At 46.7% G+C, this 22009-nt stretch overlaps 1 protein-coding gene across 4 annotated transcripts in view; it reads right to left on the bottom strand.

The window, feature by feature from the left end:
* LOC144901243 (uncharacterized) overlaps positions 1-21746 on the bottom strand; it is a 47907-nt gene extending 26161 nt beyond the window's left edge. For all 4 annotated transcript variants that reach the window (XM_078794528.1, XM_078794527.1, XM_078794530.1 and 1 more), the window contains exon 1: positions 21510-21746. Coding sequence is in view for 1 of the 4 variants with exons in the window: in XM_078794529.1 (XP_078650655.1) it covers positions 21510-21538 (29 nt within the window). In the remaining 3 variants the exon portion in view is untranslated. The remainder of the gene's footprint in view (positions 1-21509) is intronic.
* Positions 21747-22009: the final 263 nt, after the last annotated feature.

Below are 22009 nucleotides of genomic sequence, written 5' to 3'. Positions count from 1 at the left end.
CATCCTTCCAGAAACCAACGCAGCCCGCAGACTCAGCTTGAACCGGGTCCACCGCCGCAACATTCCTGGGACCCTGCAGCTCCAATGCCTGGTCTCCTTCGAGACACTTCCAGATACGACGGATAAGGAAGAAACCTCACTTCACTCAGCAGATAAAAGCTGAAGCGGCGCGAGTGGCCAGACAGGAAGCGAGCCTGAGTGGCAAGCTCTGCTTTCAAATAAAACCCGCCAATTTCCATCAGAAAAAAATATTGGTGTGAATTTGAGGAGCCAGCTTTCTCTGCATGCAAAATACGGTTGAATTACATTTGACCGTGCCAACTACGGATAAACTAACTACAGCTGGGAGACATTGGAAATAAGTCCAGGGTCCAGGGTGGACCCGCCTCTCCCCCAAGACAGCTGGGATAGGCTCCAGCATACCCTAGTGAAGATAGAGGTAGACGCCAGGTCCTTTGCGTGTAGACGTCCTCGAGTGCCTTTTAGCAAGACGGTGTGTGCAATATGCTCTTGTTTGCTGGTTTTGCTCCAAGTACACAGCCAATGAAATGTCAGCCCCGGCGTTTTCTGATTTATTTCGTTGCCTTTGTCACAAAATGGCGATGGGCTGAAATTGACATTAGATGGCGCTTTAAACGTATTCCATCGAGGAGCAGCCCCGCCTCTCCCCACTGGGACAAAGAGACTGAAGAGTTCATTCCACCGGGAAAACAAACGTGTATGATCCACTTCCTTTTCATTTATTATGTTACTAATTGACAGGCCTCATATGGGTCGAAGGTTGTACGGCGGGTACAGACACGGACAAACACTGCATGCCGTCTAGAAGACTAAAGGACCCCACACCAGTAGGTGGCAGCATCTGCAACCGAAAACCATCACTTACTGTACATCTGCATCGGGGGTCTTTGTTGGGATGTGTTACCAAAACACAGGCTAATCATGACCGCATCACCCGTCTGTGTGTGCGTGTGTGCGTGTGTGCGAGTGTGCGTGCATGCGTGAGTGTGTGCGTGTGTGAGACAGGTCCCAGTCATTTGTAGCCAAGCAGCCCATCAATCAACAGTGGAGAGCAGCACAAAGAGCTGATGAAAGGAAAGACATGATCACTATTCAGCGGTCCAGTGCGGGTGGGGGGGAGGAAAGATGGTGATGAGGAGGAGGAGGCGGGGTCAAGGACTGGAAGGAGGGAGGGCAAAAGAAGGATGGGGTGAGACAGAAAGAGGTCACAAGTCCTTTACCCATGAAGGTGATGATATTGACGTATCTGAGTGACATCTTACATCAGCTGTCCTTCATGTCATATGACATATATTTACACACACACACAAAATGGCTCTGCTGGGGCAGACGACACCCTGTGTGGGGGGGCACAGGGTCGTCCAAGAGGTGGGGAGAGGGAGGAAGTATTTGGCAAGAAGCTGACAAAGGACGATGCATCTCCATACCACAACACAAGCGTCTCACTGCCAAGGTGCGCAACTTTGGAGGGGAGCGTAGTTTGAGCAGGTAAGAAGGACTGGAACAAATTAGGATTGATTAGTCCTAATCAATCAAGCACTTCAGGACTACTATCACCCCTACCAGGCGAAGCAGTGTATGGAGGGGGAGGAGCCACCTGCTGTGGCCCAGCTAGGTGCGCTGTATTCTGGCACACGCTCCGAGCAGCCGGCATGACACCACAAAAGGTTTTCAAAGATTCCAGGTGGCTGATGAGGTTTTTCCCCTCATCGAGGAGCATTTGGTACAACGAGCACACAAAATGTCTTCCCTTTCAAGTGAACGTTTGTTGACAAGTGAACTCAGGGGAAGTTAATGTCACAGGCAGGAGGCAAAGGGAGCGCTTGATTTGTTCACCTGCACAGTCCTGGACCTCTTTTTATATCTGAAAAGTGAGGTTGTGTTTTTCAACGTCACGCTTACTAAGGACGCCATGTTTGACAGAGCCTTTTGGCAGCCGCCAGTGTTTTGGAAACGGGTTACAGAGATTTAGAGGAAACCAGAAAAGAAACACCAGTGTCGTCCTGGTGTCCGGTAGAGTAGCAGCTGGTAGAAAGTATTTCCAGCATACGCTGTGGAGATCATCCGTGTGGCCGAGTCCGGATGGGCAGCAATTTCTGACAATCAGACAACACAGCAGTTCAAATGCTGAAAATCTGAGCCGTCTGTTTGTTTCGCCAGCAGGTCTGACAGACGGCTGGTCGACGCGCTACAAGGCGACGGCAGCTGCGAGAAGGCGTCAGATGTGTCGTTCCTCACACTTCAACAGCCAACGAGACAGCGATTTATGGCGGCCGGCGAGGGACAAGCAAGGCGGACATGGGAGAAGGAGACATAAACAGACAGTAAAGGGCGAAAAGCAGGGAAATAAACAAAGGCTAAAAGAGATGACAGCAGACGCCATCGTGCTAACAAAGTGAAAGGAAGAAGGAAAGATAAATACACACAAGAAGAAAGGGAAGAAAGTGACAGAAAAAAGAAAATGGAACAAGTATGTGAAAGACAATGCACTAATGCAGTGTTTTTCAACCTTTTTTGAGCCACGGCACGTTTGTTACGTTGAAAATTTTGCGGCACAACAATAACCAACGTTATTTGCTTCTTTCAGCTTTTTCCTGATTACGGACTCGCCACAGCAGATCCTTTTGATCCGCATACTAATTTAACCAACAATGTTACAAAATGTCACCACTACCTCTCACGTGCATCACTAAGCCTATTAGAGGAACGAGGCAATCAGCTACGTGTTGCCACACGGACGAATATTACATTGCTCTGCCAGTCTTTACACCAATGACACGCGACAATGACAAAATATTTGCAGAAAATTATTAATACATGTTAATTAGAAAAGTAATATTGAATAATTCCTCACGGCAGCACAGTTGTTGAAAATCACTGCACTAATGCACTGTGTGTGTGTGTATATATATATATATATATATATATATATATATATATATACCCGGAGAAAAGCCACGCATGCACGGGGAGAACATGCAAACTCCACACAGAGATGGCCGAGGGTGGAATTGAACTCGGGTCTCCAAGCTGTGAGGCCTGTGTGATAACCACTCAGTCCCCCCGTGCAGCCCTGTGTATGCATACATATGTATACATAAATATACACATAGTATATACATAAGTGTTGAGGCCGTGCTGTGATGGATCCCCAGGGGTGGCTCGCTGATCGACTGCTCAGCCTGCCGTGTTTGTTTCCACAGCGACGGAGCTGTCGCTGCCACCCAGGTAGAGCTGTCAATCATGCTGGATGCTCACACCAGCAGCAGCCAATCAGCACATGCCAAGCTTTGCAAGGCGTTCCAGCGGCTTTGCTTGAAAGTTGAAAGACAAACTGAAGGCAGGCGTCGCTCGGTCACATGTTGGCATCCTGAGGGTGGGGGGGGGGGGGGTGGTAATCAGGAGGGTCCTCTTTGCCACCACGCTAATTTACCACATGTACACCCAGCGAGTGCGTTAGCAAACACTTCTTTCCATACGTGCTGCTTGTTGCCAAGGTCAGCGGTTGAAGAAAATAATGTTTACAATGTACAACATCCGCTGGCAAAATACTTCACCCACACACCTGCAGTACACGCATTACTACGTACTTCTGATATTCTTAGTCCACACGGCCAACATAAAGTATTGATGAACTCATCTCATTCAAGTCACTCCCCAATGATCTGTTCTGATGAAAATGAAGTCTCTTCAACTCGTGGAAGAAGAATCCCTGCTGACTCCAGACTCTTCATTGGGAACCTTTCTTGACATCTGTGTGTGTGTTTGTGTTATTTTGTCTTAATCCTCGTCCTTGCAGACCAGTCACACACGCTCACACACGCGCACGTACACACACACACACACACACACCTAGTGGGCTACGGTAGTTGCTCCAATGTGTTTGTTGAGCAGGTGCTCAGCTGAATACAGTAAATACAGTAAATCCCATCCACTGTAATCACCCATCAATAGCAAGTGATCAATTAAAGACACACACTTCTATCTGTTGGCTGTTTGCTCCAAGAAAATAACAATCAAATCGTATTTTACATTTACAGCTGCTGCTTCCAAGGCTTTGTATTAACAATTACAACACACACACACACACACACACACACACACACACACACAGCAGTACAAGGCTGTCATTAATGCACTCATCCGGATGTTGTGGTGACCTTTCTCTTTTTAGGTGTGACCCCAGCAGATGACCCCGGACAGGGATTAGTGCCTGATACCCTAATTAGCCCAGCCAACCCCCCCACAGCACACACACACTAGCGCCGCACACACTACACACGGGTCACTTAAGATCCAATAAGATTACGGCTGGCCACTTCCTGATATTGTCATTACTATTCATACATACGTATGTACATACATACTGTACATACATGGTACATACCTACTGTACACATACTGTACATACATAGTACATATATACATACATACATACATATGTATCAATAGCTGCTCCTCCTCCATAGCCCCTTTACCTCAAGGTGTTCCCCAAGGTTTGATGCTTGGTCCTCTCCTCTTCATCCTCTTCATCCTCTACATCCTCCCACTTGGCAACATCATCCATTGTCATGGCCTCAATTTCCACAGATATACATCTCCACCACCTCCATCAACTCCAATATCTGCTCCACCCTCAGCAACTGCTTGACCGACATCAAAACCTGGATGGAACACAACTTCCTCAAAGTCAACAGTGACAAAACAGATATATCGTCATTGGTCCCGAAAACGTCACAACATCCACCCATGACTTCTGTCTCCAACTTGACAGCGCCACCCCCCCATTCCAGCCCCTCTCTTCCCCAACCTTGGCATCCTCCTATACCCTAGTCTTTCATTTGAACCCGACGTCAAACTGCATTTTTTCATTTCAGAACATAGCCCGACTGTGTCCATCACTTCCATTCTCTGCCGCTGAATCCCTGATCCACGCATTTATCACGTCCAGAATGGACCCACTCCCGTGAACACATTACCCCTGTCCTTACAAACTTCCACTGGCTTCCCGTCCCCCAATGTTTTTATTTCAATGTCCTTCTAATTACCTACAAAGCTCTCCACAGTTTGACCCATTCCTCACAGACCTGCTCCAACCACACAATGCCCCGCGTCTACTTCGCTCCTCAGACTCCAACCTCCAAGCCTTCCTTCCTGAACCGTTTAATCCAATGTGAACGTTACAACCTTAACGTTAGTGAGCTAATGCTAACAGAGCCAACAGGAGAACGGCCAACCTCAGAAGTAAATAGCAACTAAATGCATGTATGTTCCATGTATGTACCTTACTTTCATGTATGTGCCTTCCATGAATGTATACATTCTTTCCATGTATGTGCCTTACTTTCATCTATTTGCCTTCCATTTTTAGCCATTTTTTGCATTTTTAGCATTTCAGCATTTGTATTCATTTTGTGGCAGGGAGGTCGGTGTTTTACCGTTTTGTTGCTGATAACACACAACTATGTCCTCATAGCTTATCAGCCTCAGTGTGTGTGTGTGTGTGTGTGTGTGTACCTCCCCAGAGACAAACCTATGGGCTCCTCCCGACAGCTGCAAATCCTCCCAACATGTCATTTTCTCATGATAGCAAATTGCTGCTGAATGAATTTCTTTCCACTCGGGTATTTAGGGTATTTAGGGTATTTAGTGTGTCTGTGTGTCTGTCTCACTCCTGTAAAGCAAAGCAAATGAGCTCAAAGGCAAGCATAGACTGTACTGATAGTGTTGGTGTGTGGAGGTGCTTCCGACAGATGGTTGAAGCTAAACAACAAAAGGCTGTAAAAGACCTATGGGAGAAACATGTGGACACACACACACACACACACGCACCACACACACGCACGCATGAAGGTTGGCATGGGTGCGGAGTTCATTCCGATAACCGGGAGACAAGGGTTTCAAGAACAAAAACATCTGGTCTCCTTCAAGGTTTGGAATGACCAGGAGAGCACCAAACATGGGACATTGAAAGGTGGAAGAAAGTTTTCTTCTCTTTTGACAAGGAGATCCCACCTGAGATGTTTTCCACCATCATCATCCTTGAATGGAACGATGGAGATGTGGGAGGGGGGCATCCCTCCTGACAGAAGGCCCTGGTCTGTTTGCTAATGACTGGCTTTGCAACACTTGACAAAGGACTTCTTCCAGAGGAATGATAAGGAATAAGACTCCTGTGGAGCATCCTCCATCTGGCAAGCTACTCATCCATCACTTGCTATTTCTACATCAACCTGATTGGCAGCTATGCTCTTCAACTGAAATAGTTTTTGGTGTCACTCCCATTTCTTCTTTTGCATTTGCATCTCTACTTAGAACCTCCGTAAGACCCAACAGTGTAAAATGTCCATTCTTCACGTGTTTACGTGTTCTTCGTGTGTAAAAGTGAGAAGCATGTTGTGTGTGTGTGTGTGTGTGTGTGTGTGTGTGTGTGTGTGTGTGGTTAACTGATGACAACCCAAAGTAGACCTAAAGAGGAAATCTAGATTGTAGATCATTTCTATCTACCTGCCAGCGCTCACCTTTAAATGCAGATGACTTCCTGCCTGCCGCCTTTCCCACGCCCGACCCACTGCAGGGAGGGACACGCGTTGGGATGCCAATGTAGCATGAGCCCAGTAAAACCACCATACTGACACTGTGTGTGTGTGTGTGTGTGTGTGATATCATCTCCCAGTGCTGCCTGCTTACAGCTTTCCATCCGGTTTAGACCCCATGACCAAATAAACACGCTTCACACTCCATTTCAATGCACACATGTAGGCACACACGTGTACGTGCATGCACTGATTGAAATAAAAAACACTGCCTGCCATTGCCACCGCGTTTATGACTTATTGTCAATTCTGGTGTATAAGCGGCAAAATGGGTGAAATTGGATATTTAGTGCACAAAGATTTGTTGAACTTTTCATAAAATAAATGCTTTGTTCAACTATTCATAAAATAAACTTAATAACATAAATGTTTTTTTTCTCAGACAGTGCCAGAAGGTTGTGCAAAACTGCTAATTCACTTAACACACAGAGATGGCCGAGCGGAGATTCCAAGCCAGGTCTTCCCATCTCCTGCCTGTGTGGCCTACATGCTAACCACTTACCACCGTGCGGCCATGTCCCGGCATTATCATGACATAATTACACGGATGGTGAGTGGGCGACATGGATGGTGATTGAGCAACACGGATGGTGAGGGTGGGCAGCACGTACGCTACTTGGTTTGGGCACCCAATCCCATGTATGGACCTTACCCAAACTGCAAACAGACTTGTTTGTTGGGCCAGTCCCGTACCAAGACAGTGGACTAAAAGCGAGCTAGTTGATTCAAACACATTCAAAGCATAGTGACTTAGTTAACAAAGAGTGCAATAAAAGGGCCAAAGAAGCGTCGTCCGCGTATCCGAGTCTGTGGCCTCTGACGGGACGTGAACAGACGCTGCATAAGACCAGCGAGCTGGCATGTGCGACACATCTGTCGTCCTGTGTGAGCATGGCGGCGAGTCCTCATAAACACTAAACATAGCGTGCTTGTGATTAGCATCTTACAGCAGCGTGATCAGAGAGCGCAGGGCCAGCGGAAACGGGAGAATGTATCGGCTTTTTTGGTACATTTTCACAAGCGCCCCCCTTTTTAGAAAGAGCAACTCCAAATGAGCTCCTCTTGCGGACGGCCTAATTTCAGACGAGGGCATGTAAACACTAAACATAGTGCCGGCAAACATCTGACTCCAGGACAAGGAGGTGATAAAGGCCAGATTAGCAGATGCGTGGCTGCCCTTTAAAGAAGATTGACAGCGTAAACACAAACAAGCGGGTTGGCGCACGTCTGGTGTTGGGGCCACGGCAGCCTTGGAAGGTCCAAAGGTGCCTCGTTATCACGTTCGGACAGCAACGCTTCCTAGCATGCGGAGGTGTTAAGTGAGCTGAGGTGGACCATCAAAGCACCCCCTCCACGTTAGCCGTTGCAGGCCAACACAAAGAACAAAGTACGTTGTGTTGCTCCGGTATTTCATGACATGCCAACTCGGACATCAAAGGCATCATCTGCAATTGAAAACTAACTGTGGGAGTTCAAACTAATGTGGTAATAACTCATTGAAGGGCAAAGATGCCTTCATACGCTGTTAGCAACCCAAACGCCTGATCCTAATACAGAAGACGGGCAAAAAGTGCTGATGATGCGACTCTGCACTAATGCATGAACATTTGCGACCACTTTCATCAAAGCGGCCACAAGGTGGCAGAAGTGCATTTTTTTGATGAGAGCTCCAAGACCAATCACAAAGGAGGAAGGAGGAAGTGACAGAGCGTGGAGGAGTGTAGCGTGCTGAAGGTTAGACACTGGAGGGAAACTTTACATATATATATATATATATATTTTATTTATACAACTACATTTGAGTCAAAGTGATGCTTTTTCAGAAAAAGCTGGCTTCTCCCTTTTCTATTCGGGATCTGATATTTTGCTGACACTTACTGCTGATTACTAAACAACGCAAAAAGGTGCAAACACCCTTTTTTTCCTGATGAAAGACGTGAGACTCCTCTTTCTTTTGGTAGCTTCCGCCTTCATAATCGGCAGAATGATAATTGTTGGTTACATATGGTATGTTGCTGTAGCCATAGAAGACGATATTTCTTTTGAAAAACGCTTGGGACTGAAAGTGTCAACAGTGGCTACACATCATGACAGCTTCGACGTTGCGACGATTTTATTGGCGGTAGGTACGTCCTGATGCTGTAGTGAGAGCACACGCTTTGCTTGGATGCCTGAATGACAAGGAAGGCGATTAAAAATGGCATCATTGACTGGGCTGAAGTCACATGATTGAAGTTACAGTGGAGGAAACGTGAGGAGTGATTTTGCGAGTCAAAAGGATTGCTAAGTGACCTCCATGCGCATCCATCTGCAGTACGTCCCATTCCTTTCCAGCACAGCAACATTCCACATATTCTTTTAGCATTTACAGCCAGCTTTGATGACGCGTGCTAAGTTAAACGCAGGAATCATAGCTAATTGAATAAAAGTGTTCCCTAAATGCGGCTATGGGGCTTTCAAGGCTGATGTATTCTTTATGGGCTGGAGCGACGCTTCGTAGACCAGGAAGTGGGAGATGGAGCAAAACTTCCTGGGCAAGTGGACCTTAAATTCCCACGTTTGTCCTGCTCCGTGTGCGCCACTAGCTAGCGTCTACGTGAATTCATATAAACAAAGATCTTGTTCCACATTGGTGCAAGTGGCTCCTGGATTGTGGATACGTGGAGCCAGCGTACCCAAGTTATATATGATATATATGATATAGTACGTACCAATTTAGGTCCCCAGCAACCATCATCAATGTTTGTTGTTGGGTATGATGGAAACAGGGATCTGACTGTTTCCCAGCCTGATGACGTCATAAAATCAAAGTGATGAGTGAATTTACTCCCATCCCAGACTTTGGGTCATACTGATGATTTATCTCATTTACAGTATGCATTTATCTTTAACCATTTTCAAGCTACAACCTTTCGAAATAGTCATATGAAATCTGAATATTTTCTTGCCTAAAAGTTTAACTCGTGATGGATGGACACCTGCTCCGCTCTGATTGGTCACACTCCTGAGCTGCGGACCCAACTTCATCGTTGACAAGCGCTATAGGAGTTGATAATAAAGGTATCTTTTTTTAAATGGGGGCTTTTGACATCCAGCCATATGTGCTGGATCCTGAATCCCGTCCGGATTGGACTGGACAGTCCCAAGGTTCTCCAGAAACGAGGTTACTTCAAGACGTCTTTCAATGCCAAGTAGCTTGAGCATTTCAAGCGTTAAATTTCAAGCAAAAATAATAACAACAGGCGTATACGTGTTGTTCCAAGCTGCTGTTCCATGTGTCAGCTATAGAGGGCAGTCAGGGTCAGCATGCTGGGTAGAGCAAGAAGGCTAGAATAAGAGATGGAGGAAGTGTTGGGGAGGGTTCATGCCATGACCGAAGTCCGCCTCCAAGACAGGAAGTGCTGTATGCGGCTGTTCCAATAAATGGCCAACTGAATACAGCCATCCTGACCTGTAGTTATTCAGCCGCCATGACAACATCATTGGCAACATCAACCCCCCACTAACTAAAAGGTACCAAATACCAGTCAGGAGTCCATCCAATTCCTTTAAAGCCTTACTTCCTTAAGCGTTTAAAGCCAATGTGAATGTTACACTGTCAGCATCCTTAACGCCAGCGAGCTAAGGCTCCACCCTTATGCTACACAGACAAGCGCTTTTGCTCCATGACTTACACCAAATAAACACGGTTAGGACACTGATAAACTCTTACTTACTGCTTTAAGAGTAATATTAAAATCTCCTTGCGTGTTAGCGGTAATGTAAAAGAGAGCCGAGTGGAAATGAAGGCCGTTTTAAGTCACTTCCTCCCAGCCTCCGCATCTCCTCTTCATTCTCCCAGCATCCTTATCACGCCGCTGCTCCTCCCCGAGCCAGGAGAGGCCAGCGTATCTTCACAAGCTTCATGTGAGCTGGCAAGATAAGCCCTCGCTGGTGTGCATGTGTAATTAATGGGCCTGCGGGGGTGAGGACATTCCGTCAGACGTCTGTCTCCTGGCACAATCAGCTGATACCTGAGAGACGCCTGCGAGGAAAAGCAGAACTGCCCTACGGAATTATCAAGGAAGAGACGCCAACTTCCTCTGCGTTGGGAAGGCTAACCCCGGGGCCGCTCTTTGTAGTCAGTTGGACTGGGTCCGGGTTCCGTCCGCTCAGAGAGGCGGCGGTTATTTATCACGGTGAGATGGAGCAGGCGCTTGCCAGGCGCCCAGAACTTATTAGTCAGATTTACAATGTGTGCGAGAAGCTTCTCAAGCATGAGCGCCATCGGTTGTTCATCGGACGATAACCTGTTGCCTTGAATGATTATTAGTAATACCTCCAATGACTTGTTGGAGGGCTTCCCAAAGAGCGGTACACCCCTTCACACATGTCACTTGAAGCCATGTACACCCACTCAAAACATCGACCTTTGTATCCTTTTAAATATTTCAGCAAAGGTACCAGAGCGAACGCCAGCACAAGCCTAACAGGAAATGTTTATTCACATGCCGCCATGACAATCGGTGAACCGAGGTATGCGTACCCACTTTGGGAACCGAGGCTCTACGGAGTCTGCGAAGCAAATGCATTCATACAAGTGGAAGTGGAATTACTTCTAGAGTCGTTTTGGAGAAAAAGACAAGGAAACATCAAGAGAATGTGGGCTGGGATGAGTCGTGTTCCTCCAAACATTCAGTTATGATCCTGGCTTGGGGGATAGGCCCCAGCATGGATTGATGATGGCTGATGGATGGATGATGGATGGCGGATGGATGGATGATGGCGTGGCGTGCTGAGGATAGACGTGTTAGATAGACACCTGCAGTGCAAAGCGTTCTAGCGCTCCCATGAAGGCCCCTGAGGTTGCTCGCCTCCATTAAGCCACGGTGTCAAAGCTGACAAGAGTGCTCATCATATCTTGTCACTATTAGACGTACGCTCTTATCAGACCTCTTAAGCGCTGGAGAGGGTGAGAAAAGACAAGCTAGGGTCTCTGTCGAGTGTCTCTGTCACAAACATTAGCATCTGCTGTGATAGCGATAGTCCACGGCATCATCCCTCACGTAGCTGCTGCACGTGTATCGCTTGGCTTACACCCTTTTTGGAATGTCGTCCAACAATACTCTTTACCAGGCCTTCCAAAGATATCCAAACAGGTCAAAAGGAGCCGCTAAGAATGCACGTCATGGGACGGTGCCCTCCCATCTCCACCAATGCCTTTCATTCCACTCTGAAGCCATAAAAACTGGCAGCAGTGCTCTTGATAGGCGGAAGTGAGAGAGTGTGGAGGAGTGTAGCGTGCAGAAGGTTTTATAAGGACGTTTTAAAGCACGCACACACACACGTGCACACATATAGTCCTGTTCCAAATTTGTACAAAATTGTAATTAGTTGTTGGTGCTGCATTTGTAACTTGATACATTTTGACAGCTCTGATGTCAACAGACAAAGACCCTTTGTTAAGACTATTCACACCCATATCCATATTCGCCATCAAATCCATCAATGAAAATATGGACATGTGACACTTTACACTTTGTTTGTCTGTTGAAACGTGTGAATTATTATGGCACTTCTTAATTCTGATTAAATTATGGATTATTAGCAATATATATCTTTGAATGAATCATTTACTAAACGCATTAAATCTGTTGTATTCTTTATGCTAGGATATGAAGCTACTTTTTTAAAAATGTCCTTTGGCCCGGAGTTGGCTGGGATAGGCTCCAGCACACCCCCGCCACCTCAATGAGGAATAGCGGCATAGAAACGGATGGATGGAAGCATGATGTGAAACAGTGAAGTGTGACAAACATGAAACAAATCCAAACGGGAAGTTTTCACACCACGGTACATCCTGTGAGGCAAAGCCAGTGGCGGGCTGGACGTCTTACAGAGAAGATGAAAGCCAGTGAGGCCTTACGCCAGAATAAGTGCGGATATTTTACAGCCACTTCCTGTGCTCCGAGAGGGGCAGGAGGTGTGGCCCCAAGATAGAAAAGCACAGAGGAAGTGTGTGTCCATCGTTCCAAGTATCGGTGTCTTAGGAAAACACAGTGTGTGTAAGAAAAGACGAAAGCATAAAAAATGTCTTCATGATGGAGGTCCCGCACCTCATCCTTCTCCATCTAGCCGTCTTTCACTACGTGTCTCATCGCAGCAGAATGATGAGGCTCGCCGACTCCAGCACTCATAAAGGTGATAAGGCAGTCTTCTCCTTAGGGTGATAACCACTCCTCCCCTAATCTCCACATCCACGCGTCCATCTTCGCTCTTATCAAGCTAACGATTAGCTAAACCACACTAGCTGGACGGAGCGCAAGATAAAGGGGGGGGGGACCCGGTCTCCATGCGGGAGAGGGTAAGGAGGTCCTGGAAGACCACGCATGTGTTTCTAATGTCACAGCCGCTCTGTGAGTGTCAGCCGTCAGTCACGATCACCGTGACCCCGCCCACCTAATGCCATAAAAGCCACTCGCTTATAGACGTCTAGTTTCCAGACACAGATGGACGGATGCAGCCAGGATGGAGGGGGGGTTGGATACATGGCCGTCATGTCTGACACCCCCCCACCCGATAAAAGACGAAAGCTGGTTATTCTCAGCAACACCGGGAGGACAAACAGTGTGTGTGTGTGTGTGTGTGTGTGTGTGTTAGATACACGGCACTACAGTCAAACATCTCATCCACATTTTTGGTGAAATAAGACAATGGGCTCCAATTTCCTGGTGCAGCGCAAGATGGCGTAAATTTGCAAAGTGCGCTGGCCACACCCCGTTGGCGAGGCGTAGCTGTGGTGCAAGGCAGGAAATCGGTCTACGAAATCAGAGCCCATTCAGTCCTTCTTTGACGTTCCTGTGACAGCAGCAGTGACTTCATCACGTGGATACTGACACATACAGTATGACACATGAACATAGCCTACACTTAATAAACGTTAGGGTGGGGGCACACCTTCAGCCAGTAGATCCAAAACACTTTTCAACTCCCACTTATAAAGTGGGTGGAATAAATTAAAACGGACCATTTTGGTGGGAAGCACAAATCCAAGGAAATACAGCTGGAATAGGTGCAGATTCTGGAAGATCTCCGAATGTGGGTTATTGTGTGTAGCTGCTCCACAGGACAGCACAACTCAACACAAAAGGGTCGAAAAATGAGCAGTCCTGCATGATCAATATAGGATTTCAGTCCCGGGTGGTCAATATTCCAATCAGCAGCGTAACACCCTGATTGAAGCATCCCTAATTTAAAGTACATATTACCGTCTCAGTCTGAATCCACACACTTAAAATTCCTGATCAACATTTTCTTCTGTCTTCTGATCTGACTTGTTTCCACACAGCATGAGCAACAATATTGTTTGGCTTTTGGAACAAACGTCTGCGAGTCAGATCCCTTATCCAATAAAAGATCAATCAAATAGGACTAGGACTAGGACATTTACCTGACTAGCGATCAATTTGTGGTGTGATTTAGAAAACATGACTAACTTGAACAAACTCCCAAACGCAATAGTACTTTATTGATGGCCCCTGGTATAAACAATCAGCGGTTAGAGCGGCACTTCCTGTGTAAGCTCCCTGTGCCATGATGCAGCAGTCCGAGCACAGTGGGGGGGACCCTAGCGCTGATACTACAGAAACGAATGTCCAACGTGAAACTAACTTGACCACGGTTCCCTGCGGACATGTCTGCACGCCGGTGATGCCTTTTCTTCCAGGGGCGACCCAGCATGACGGCGTGCTACCAGCGTTACACGGCAACCGGATGGGCCCGATCTCGTGGCGGAAGCTGATTTTATCTGATTTTCAAAATGCAGCCAATCCTGAGCCTGAAGATGGGATGGGGATGTCCCTACCTAAAATGACACCCAAGTGTGTAATCTGTCGTGGTGGTTTTTGACCGCTAGTTTAAAAATGCATAAATAAAAAATAAATAACTAGAACTACCAAAAGAATAAATCAAAGAAATGCATTTCAAATAGAAAAAGACTGGCTTTGCCTCGGGCCCCCGAATGACTAAATACTGCCCATAAAAGCCCAGATGAATATAAACGTGCGGCGGGAAGGATCAGAGAGGAAAGCCCGTGCAGATCGTCCCCAGGAAATAAAATGTCTTCCAAAGCGACAGACGCTAAAATGGCAATGATCACGCTGGCTGCACCACATCAAACACTCCCGCCCTCGTCATCCCAAACATCTTTTCATCCTTGCCTCGCTCGGGCGGCAATGTGATGGAAAACAATCTGATGACAGTCCAAACGTTTGTATTGCTTTTCGAAAGTTGAAGTGCGTTGGTCAGATTGCAGATCCCATCCGGCTCCATGGCTTCCAAACTTTATGTCAGCTTGCGGTCTGGAGGTCCGGTTATTTCTGAAGAACAATTTGAAACATTTTAATGGGCGTCCTTCAAAGGAAATCGACTCTCTGTTGAAGCTCATTAACGGACACAATCCACGTTGGCCGCAAACGCTTTGGATTTTATGGGCCTTTTCCCCAAATGGGCCAAATCTTTATAAAGCTAATCGAGATGTTTTTGGTCTGCTGGCTTTTTTTTGCACCCACAAGCTTGAAAGAGGGTGGGATGCAAATATAAACATCTGACGAGGACATTTGAAGTGAATGTGTAGAAATGCAGAGCAGGAGAAGAAGAAGGCTTCAACTGCAAAAGATGAGAGAAACGAGCAAGAAGAGCCAAGAAAACAGCCAGATTGTCCTTTGAGCAGACCCATGCTGTTCTTCATTCTTCTTGTCGTTTGGCAAAGATTAGGGAGGAGGGATGTCCACGTCGACTGTCGGCCCGCTCACGGCTCACAAGGCCAGACGGCAAAACAGCCCCAGTCCATCACACTACCACCACCATATTTGACTCTTCTTTTCCTCAAATGCCAGATGGAATGGGGCACACACCTTCCAAAAAGACCAGAGAGTATTTTCCTGGAGGAAAGGTCTGGAGGATCATCGAGATGTTTTCTGGCCAAATGGAGACCAGCCTTCGTGTTGTTTTTGTTCACCAGTGGTTTTGGTCGTGGAACCAAAGTGTCTTTCTTTTGGTGGAGTCATGAACACTGACCTTAACTTGGGGACCTTTTGTGACCCCTGGGATGAGTCGTGGCTGCACTCTTGGGGTCATTGTGGTTGGCCAGCCACTCCTGGGAAGGTTCACCACTGTTTGGCCATTTGTGGATAATGGCTCCCACTGTGGTTGGCTGGAGGCCCAAAATGGCTTTATAACCTCGATTCATCTCAATGAATTCAAGGGGGGGCGATCACTTTTTCACTCTGGGCTATGCAGCTTTGGGAGTATTTTCTCTTTAATAATAACGGTTTCATTTAAAAAGTCAACCAAAGTGTTGAGTTGTGTTGTCTTTGACCAATAATTACTATTGTTTGAGGAGCCAAAACATTGAAGTGTGACAAGGATATCCAAAAAAGATGAAATCAGAAAGGGGGTGTTGGAATGACACTGCTGTTGGAGTCTTAGGGACTGTGTGAGACTGTGGGGGTGCTATAGTGTCTCTTGTCGGTCTGAAGCCTAGTGTATGTGTTAATTGTGCTATTGTGTACGTACACGGCGTAATGAATGGGTTTGTCAGCGCTAGCAACAAGCTAAGAAAAGAAAGGCCTGCATGGGTGAAAATCAAAGAGGAGCTCCTTTCAAAAGGAAGGTGAGTAAAGGGGAAGGACAAAGACAGCAACAAGGTGCATGAGGATGAAGCGTGACGCCATGGTGGCTGTAAAGTGTCGTAGAGGTTGAATAGCATGCCACGGTAAGCGGTATAGAAAATGGAGGGATGGCATCACAATTACAGATCCTCAAAGGACGCACACATCTGCTTTGTTCCTTTACGTCCCACAGCTGAAATTCCCATTAGAGCTTTTCCATCGTAAAGTTCCCGTCGTCATCCTTTCTGCCTCTCTGCCATTATTCTTCTCTTTCTACATCCTTCACACATGATTCTCTTACACTATTTATGGCACACACAGCTTCTTTTCATTTGCACATTTGTGGTAGAATTCATGCAAAAACCTGAAAAACATGTTAGGGAGGAAACGGATGCGGCGGCCATTTTGCTTAAGCATGTCGGCGTCATTGAAGCAACAGCGGCAAAAGAACACACACACTCATGAAACGAGCCACCTTGGGAGGCCACATCGTTACACAACACACCAGAGGCGAGAAGCGACCGTGATTGGTGAAACTCTTCGCCAACACGTATGAAAGCCTGCACGATGCGAGGAGGGATAGCGTCACAAACCAGCGTGTGCACGATGCGCATGACGTGCGCCGTGTTGTGAAGGTTCCCCTGGACCAGAGCAGACGTGGCCTCCCACGTGTGGAGCCCAGCTACTTCAACCAGGGGTCGGGAACCTTTTTGGCTGAGAGAGCCACGAAAGGGACATTTTAAAAGCGCCATTCCATATCTTTTTACATTGACTACAAGTGTACCAAATGCTCTGCAGTGAGTTGAAACAAATCCACAAAAAAGCATCAACCATTTGAAATGGCATCGCCGTGGCGTTTGAAAAGAGCAAAATGTTTGTCAGAGAGTCTCTGACAAACTTTGGCTGCTCGGAGCGTGTGCCCGAATCCAGTGCACCTTGCTGGGCCACAGCAGCGGGCTCCTCCCCCTCTATCTTCTCATGTCCTGGTGTTTCATCAACAGCTACACGTGGTCGCATCCTGATTTGTTCCACTTCTTCTTAGCTCCAGGTGTGCACAAACTACACTTACTTGAAAAATGTAATTATCCACCTCATATTAGTCCTGAGAAGCAGAAAGGTATTTCCAAAGTGATTAAAAAGCGGCCGAAGCACACGTGTGAGGTTAAAAGTATAGTCCTCCTGTTGCCAGCACTTTATCTGCCGTCTAAAAAGGACGTGTCTTTATGTCCATAAAAATGCCACCGTCCTGAGTGCACTGTGAAAAGGTCATAGGTCGGGGTTGGGGCCAGTGGGCTCGCTGACATGCTCCTTCAGCCAATCATCAATCAGCGTCCGTCGCCAAGTGGCATGAGTGCAGCAATAGGCTTTGTCAGCAACCAACTGGGAGCACTGGTGCGTGTGTGTGTGCGTTCCCAATCACCACTTGATGACCACCCAACTCTCCTCCAATGACAGGAGTGTAAGGGACAAAGCAACGTGAAGGAAACACGTGCCAGGGATCAGGGATCAATAACAAAGTCGGCCAGGTAATAATGAACTCCCTTAGCAGGCTGGGTGCTTCCTGCCAGGCCCCCCTTGGATTCTCGGGTCCTACTTTCAGCGTAGGCATGCAGGGCCGCTTTAAATGAAGATATGATATCAGGATTTGGTGAATCCAGTTAAAACTGGGGAGACCGATGCTTAGTGAGTCACTTGAACGCACCATATGGAAGAACGACACTGGAGATTCATGAGCCGATTCCAATAAGCAGCTTGGGGGGACTGTTTGTTTGATATAATATTCAAATGCTGAAATAATAATAGTCAAATGCTGTCCAGAAATAATACCCAGTTAATAGCATCATATATTAAGGACAGTTAGGATGTGAGAGTCCATAGTCTGATGGTGTTCCAGAAGGACCCTCAGGCAGCATGTAGGGGGGCTCCAAGTGAGAGCAGTCGCCAAACCCGTGGCTTCCACCTTAGAGAGAGCATGCTCATCTCGTCCGATGAACTCAATGATTTGGGGGTTATTTTGGCTAGACTTCTGACTGTCACGCACATGCGGGGCGAGTGACATCTAGAGTTGTTCACATCATGGGTCTCCATCATGGGTCCCCTACCCCTAACCCTAACCCTAACCCTAACCCTAACCCTAGGTGGCTCGGGCATCTGGTCAGGATGCCTCTCTGGGAAGGTGTTCAGGGCACGTCCGACCAGTAAGAGGTCTCCGGGAAGACCCAGGACAAGTTGGTCTGGTCTGGGAACACGTCAGGATCTGCCTTGAGGAGCCGGACTAAGTGGCCGAGGAGAAGGAAGTCTGGCCTTCCCTGCTTCCCGACCTCGGGTAGATGGTAGAAGATGGATGCATGGATGTAGGCTTGCTTCTTCCCTTTCCTTTTTAGACATGTAACTGGAACTGTACTGTGTTCAAGTGTACCTGGAACGATGTTCAGCTCCAAACATACGCCTGTGCTGTGGGAAGGAAAGTGGGAGGAGGATGCTCCACTGCACGCAGGAATGGCTGCATGCTGCAATAGTATGAGCCACGAAGGGCATTGATCCGCATATGCCCATCACAGACTTTTGCAGGGAAATGGGCCCCTATTGATCGGTGGCCGGTGAATTGATGATACAAATCCAAATGATGACTCATCCGATTATTTTCTACAATACATTCTTCACCCAGGAGTCTAAAGTTGCAAGCAAAAAGTAGAAATTGAATTAGGCCCATCGATTCCCTGCCCTTAGCATGTTCCCAGAGTTTCATCAAATGAGCTGTGGTATACATGTCAGTGGGTAACATCTGTATTTCCATGTACTAGCCCCCGGGTGGAGGGGCCGCCTGCCCTTTGCGCTCTCTGCTCTTTCAGCAGCTTCAATTTCCTCCTTTCACTAGGTGCACGTGTTCTGACACACACACACACGCACACACGCACACACGCACGCCCGCATGCGGCCGACTCCCCTCGCTCTGCTTTAAAGCGTCACCTATCCAAACAGGAAAGTGGCCTCTGCCCCAGCAGCAGTTGAGGCTGCAGCAGTGGAGATTTCATTAGTCACAGCTAACAGGCTAATTATCCGCTTCGGCGCACCTGTAAAACTTTACTGCGTGTCAATCTCACACAGGTACAGACGCCGCACGTAGGTGTGTGAAAATGCATGGATGGATGGATGAAACCATAAAATCTGTTGCCGAGCACCCCTGATCCTGCCACTCCCACGCCCACCAGCGCCGGTGTGTGTATTGGCAAGAATCTGGTGATACGATACTAGGCTCACGATACAATATATCACGATATATCATGATACTGTTAACAAGGCAATATTGTTTTTGTTTTTCTTGTAGTTAAAGATTATTTCCTGGAAAACCTGAATTACACCGGCAATATGCACTTAAACACATTTTTATTCAGTTAGAACAGTATGTTATGCTGAATCACAAACTTTCCTCTGTAAAAACAGTTCCTCATGCTGTCTCGCTAAGTGGACTCGCAGATTTGTCGTGTTTCCCGAATACTTTATTCCGCAACTGTGGCGACAGGAGATGCGGGCGCCAAAATGCTGCACAATACTCCCGCATGCTCACACCGCAGGGGAGGGCAGAACTCCAGCACTCTGACCTCCTTTCATCCTGGTGAAAGTGGAAGCCCGTCAATCATTGTGAGATCCACAGCCGAGGCTAGCTAGCAATATAACAAGCAACATAACCAGTTGGTTCGTTAGCGTAGCGCCTTCGGGCTGCCATCCCAGCGACTATTTTGTAGAGGACGCAGGCAACAACTGCGGGACCCTTTAAGACCACATGGCTCAGCCTCCTTATGTGTGGGTGGTGGCCCAGGTCCTGGAAGGTCAGCAGGCGGCAAAAGAGCAAATGGTGTCACTTCCCTCAGCACCAGGTCGGAGGTCAGAGGGCCACTGCTGTGGCAGACTGTCACCACGCCACCTTCTACCTACAGCACGCTCACATTAAAGACTGGAAGCCGTGTCCTCTTTCTTTTCTTTGACACAAACGGCATGCCAGTGTTGGCCCCTTTCTCAAAAGATGAGGCTAACTCAAGGGTCGGCAACCCAAAATGTTGAAAGAGCCATATAGAACCAAAAAAACAAAAAACAAATGTGGCTGGAGCCGCAAAAAATTTGAAGCCTTATATAATCCTTCTAATGATGGGAACACATGCTGTATGTATCTATATTCGCTATATTAGCCTACTATCCCTTAGCCAACTATTACAAGTTGGCTACAAATACATCATGACTTCATGATTCAATTTTTATTTTCCCTGCAGCGCATCCTATAGGGAATGGCGCACCACGTGACTACTCCTACTATTACCATGCCGCCTCCAGTTTAACTTCATTACAATATTCATAAATTATGTTTCATTGTTTTGATGAAATTAAAGAAATGCAATAAATAAATCCCATTTTTATTTTGAGGATTCAAAAAAACAACAAAATGGAATGTGCATAATGTGCCCCTTACCTGGGCAACAAACAGAGTGCAATAAAACGCAGCCTGCATTTATAAAAATAAAACAGCAACCTTTTGAAAAGGTAAGGTATATCAAATCTAATTAATACAGTTTAAGTTGGATTTCTGTGCAAATACCAAGCAAGTCGGTAAAAGGGTAAAACGCAGCAGCTGTCTTCTCTTTTAACACGCAACCAACCTAGCTATCGTGGTGGTAACTTGTCGGGTTGGTAGGTAGGTAGGTAGGTAGGTACATGAATAAAGTATCTGGCTAACCAACGTAGCTGTCCTGGTGTTAACTTGTCAGGTAGGTAGGTAGGTAGGTACATGAATAAAGTATCTGGCTAACCAACGTAGCTGTCCTGGTGTTAACTTGTCAGGTAGGTAGGTAGGTAGGTAGGTACGTACATGAATAAATTATCTAGCTAACCAACGTAGCTATCCTGGTGTTAACTTGTCAGTGTTATTCAGCTCTGAGCCGCCGTAAGTAAGGGCGACCTGACTTCAGCAGAGAAGGAAAATGTTACTTGTTGCTTCCAACCAACTTTATTTTAACATTCCAACCCCGAGGCATTTCACACCGAACGAACTTCCTGGTTCAAAGGTCATACAAGTCCACCCTACATAGCTGTCCAAGGCAAATGCCTGCAACACCCGGACCCGAGCAACAAAACACAATAATATCTCTAAGTATCATTCCAAATATATAGTGAGGAAAATCAGAAATCACTTCATAAAAACAGCCACTTTGTTACTAATTATGTGCCTATGACAGGATTGTTTTCTTACCGTTTAAGGGGACTTCCGTTTTCGGACATGACTGGTCAGCTTCTCAACACCGGGCATGTAAGATAAATGACATGAATGCAAATAATTGGGTCCAAGAAACGTTGAATCCTCTGTTGTCCTCAGTTATTTTTCTCTTTTTCCCTTTGGGATCCATGGCCCATCACACAGCCGCCGGTTTGTTTCCAACAGGCACCTGCCTGGCATCCCGCCCTGCTGATAGAAACGTGTGTCGCAGGCTATGACGTAAATCTTCCGTGACAGAAATGTTGACGTTTCATAGTTACGCTACACGTTTTGTAATTGAAGTTTGTAATAAAATATATATTTAAAAATAATATTTACTCTACACATTTTTACAGCATTGTAAAACGAATGTTTGAAAAGAATGTTTGTCCTCCTACAGAAACCATATTAAAACAAAAAATATATTTTCCTCCCCCATCTTTTTCCATTTTCAAACATTTTTCAAAAAGCTCCAAGGAGCCCCTAGGGTGGCACTA

This window comes from Doryrhamphus excisus, linkage group LG11 (genome assembly GCF_037039965.1).
Source record: "Doryrhamphus excisus strain RoL-2023G ecotype Guam linkage group LG11, RoL_Dexc_Guam_v1.1, whole genome shotgun sequence".
Classification (NCBI taxonomy): domain Eukaryota; kingdom Metazoa; phylum Chordata; class Actinopteri; order Syngnathiformes; family Syngnathidae; genus Doryrhamphus; species Doryrhamphus excisus.
The sequence above is the reverse complement of the archived record's forward strand: the minus strand, read 5'-3'. Positions and strand labels throughout refer to the sequence as shown.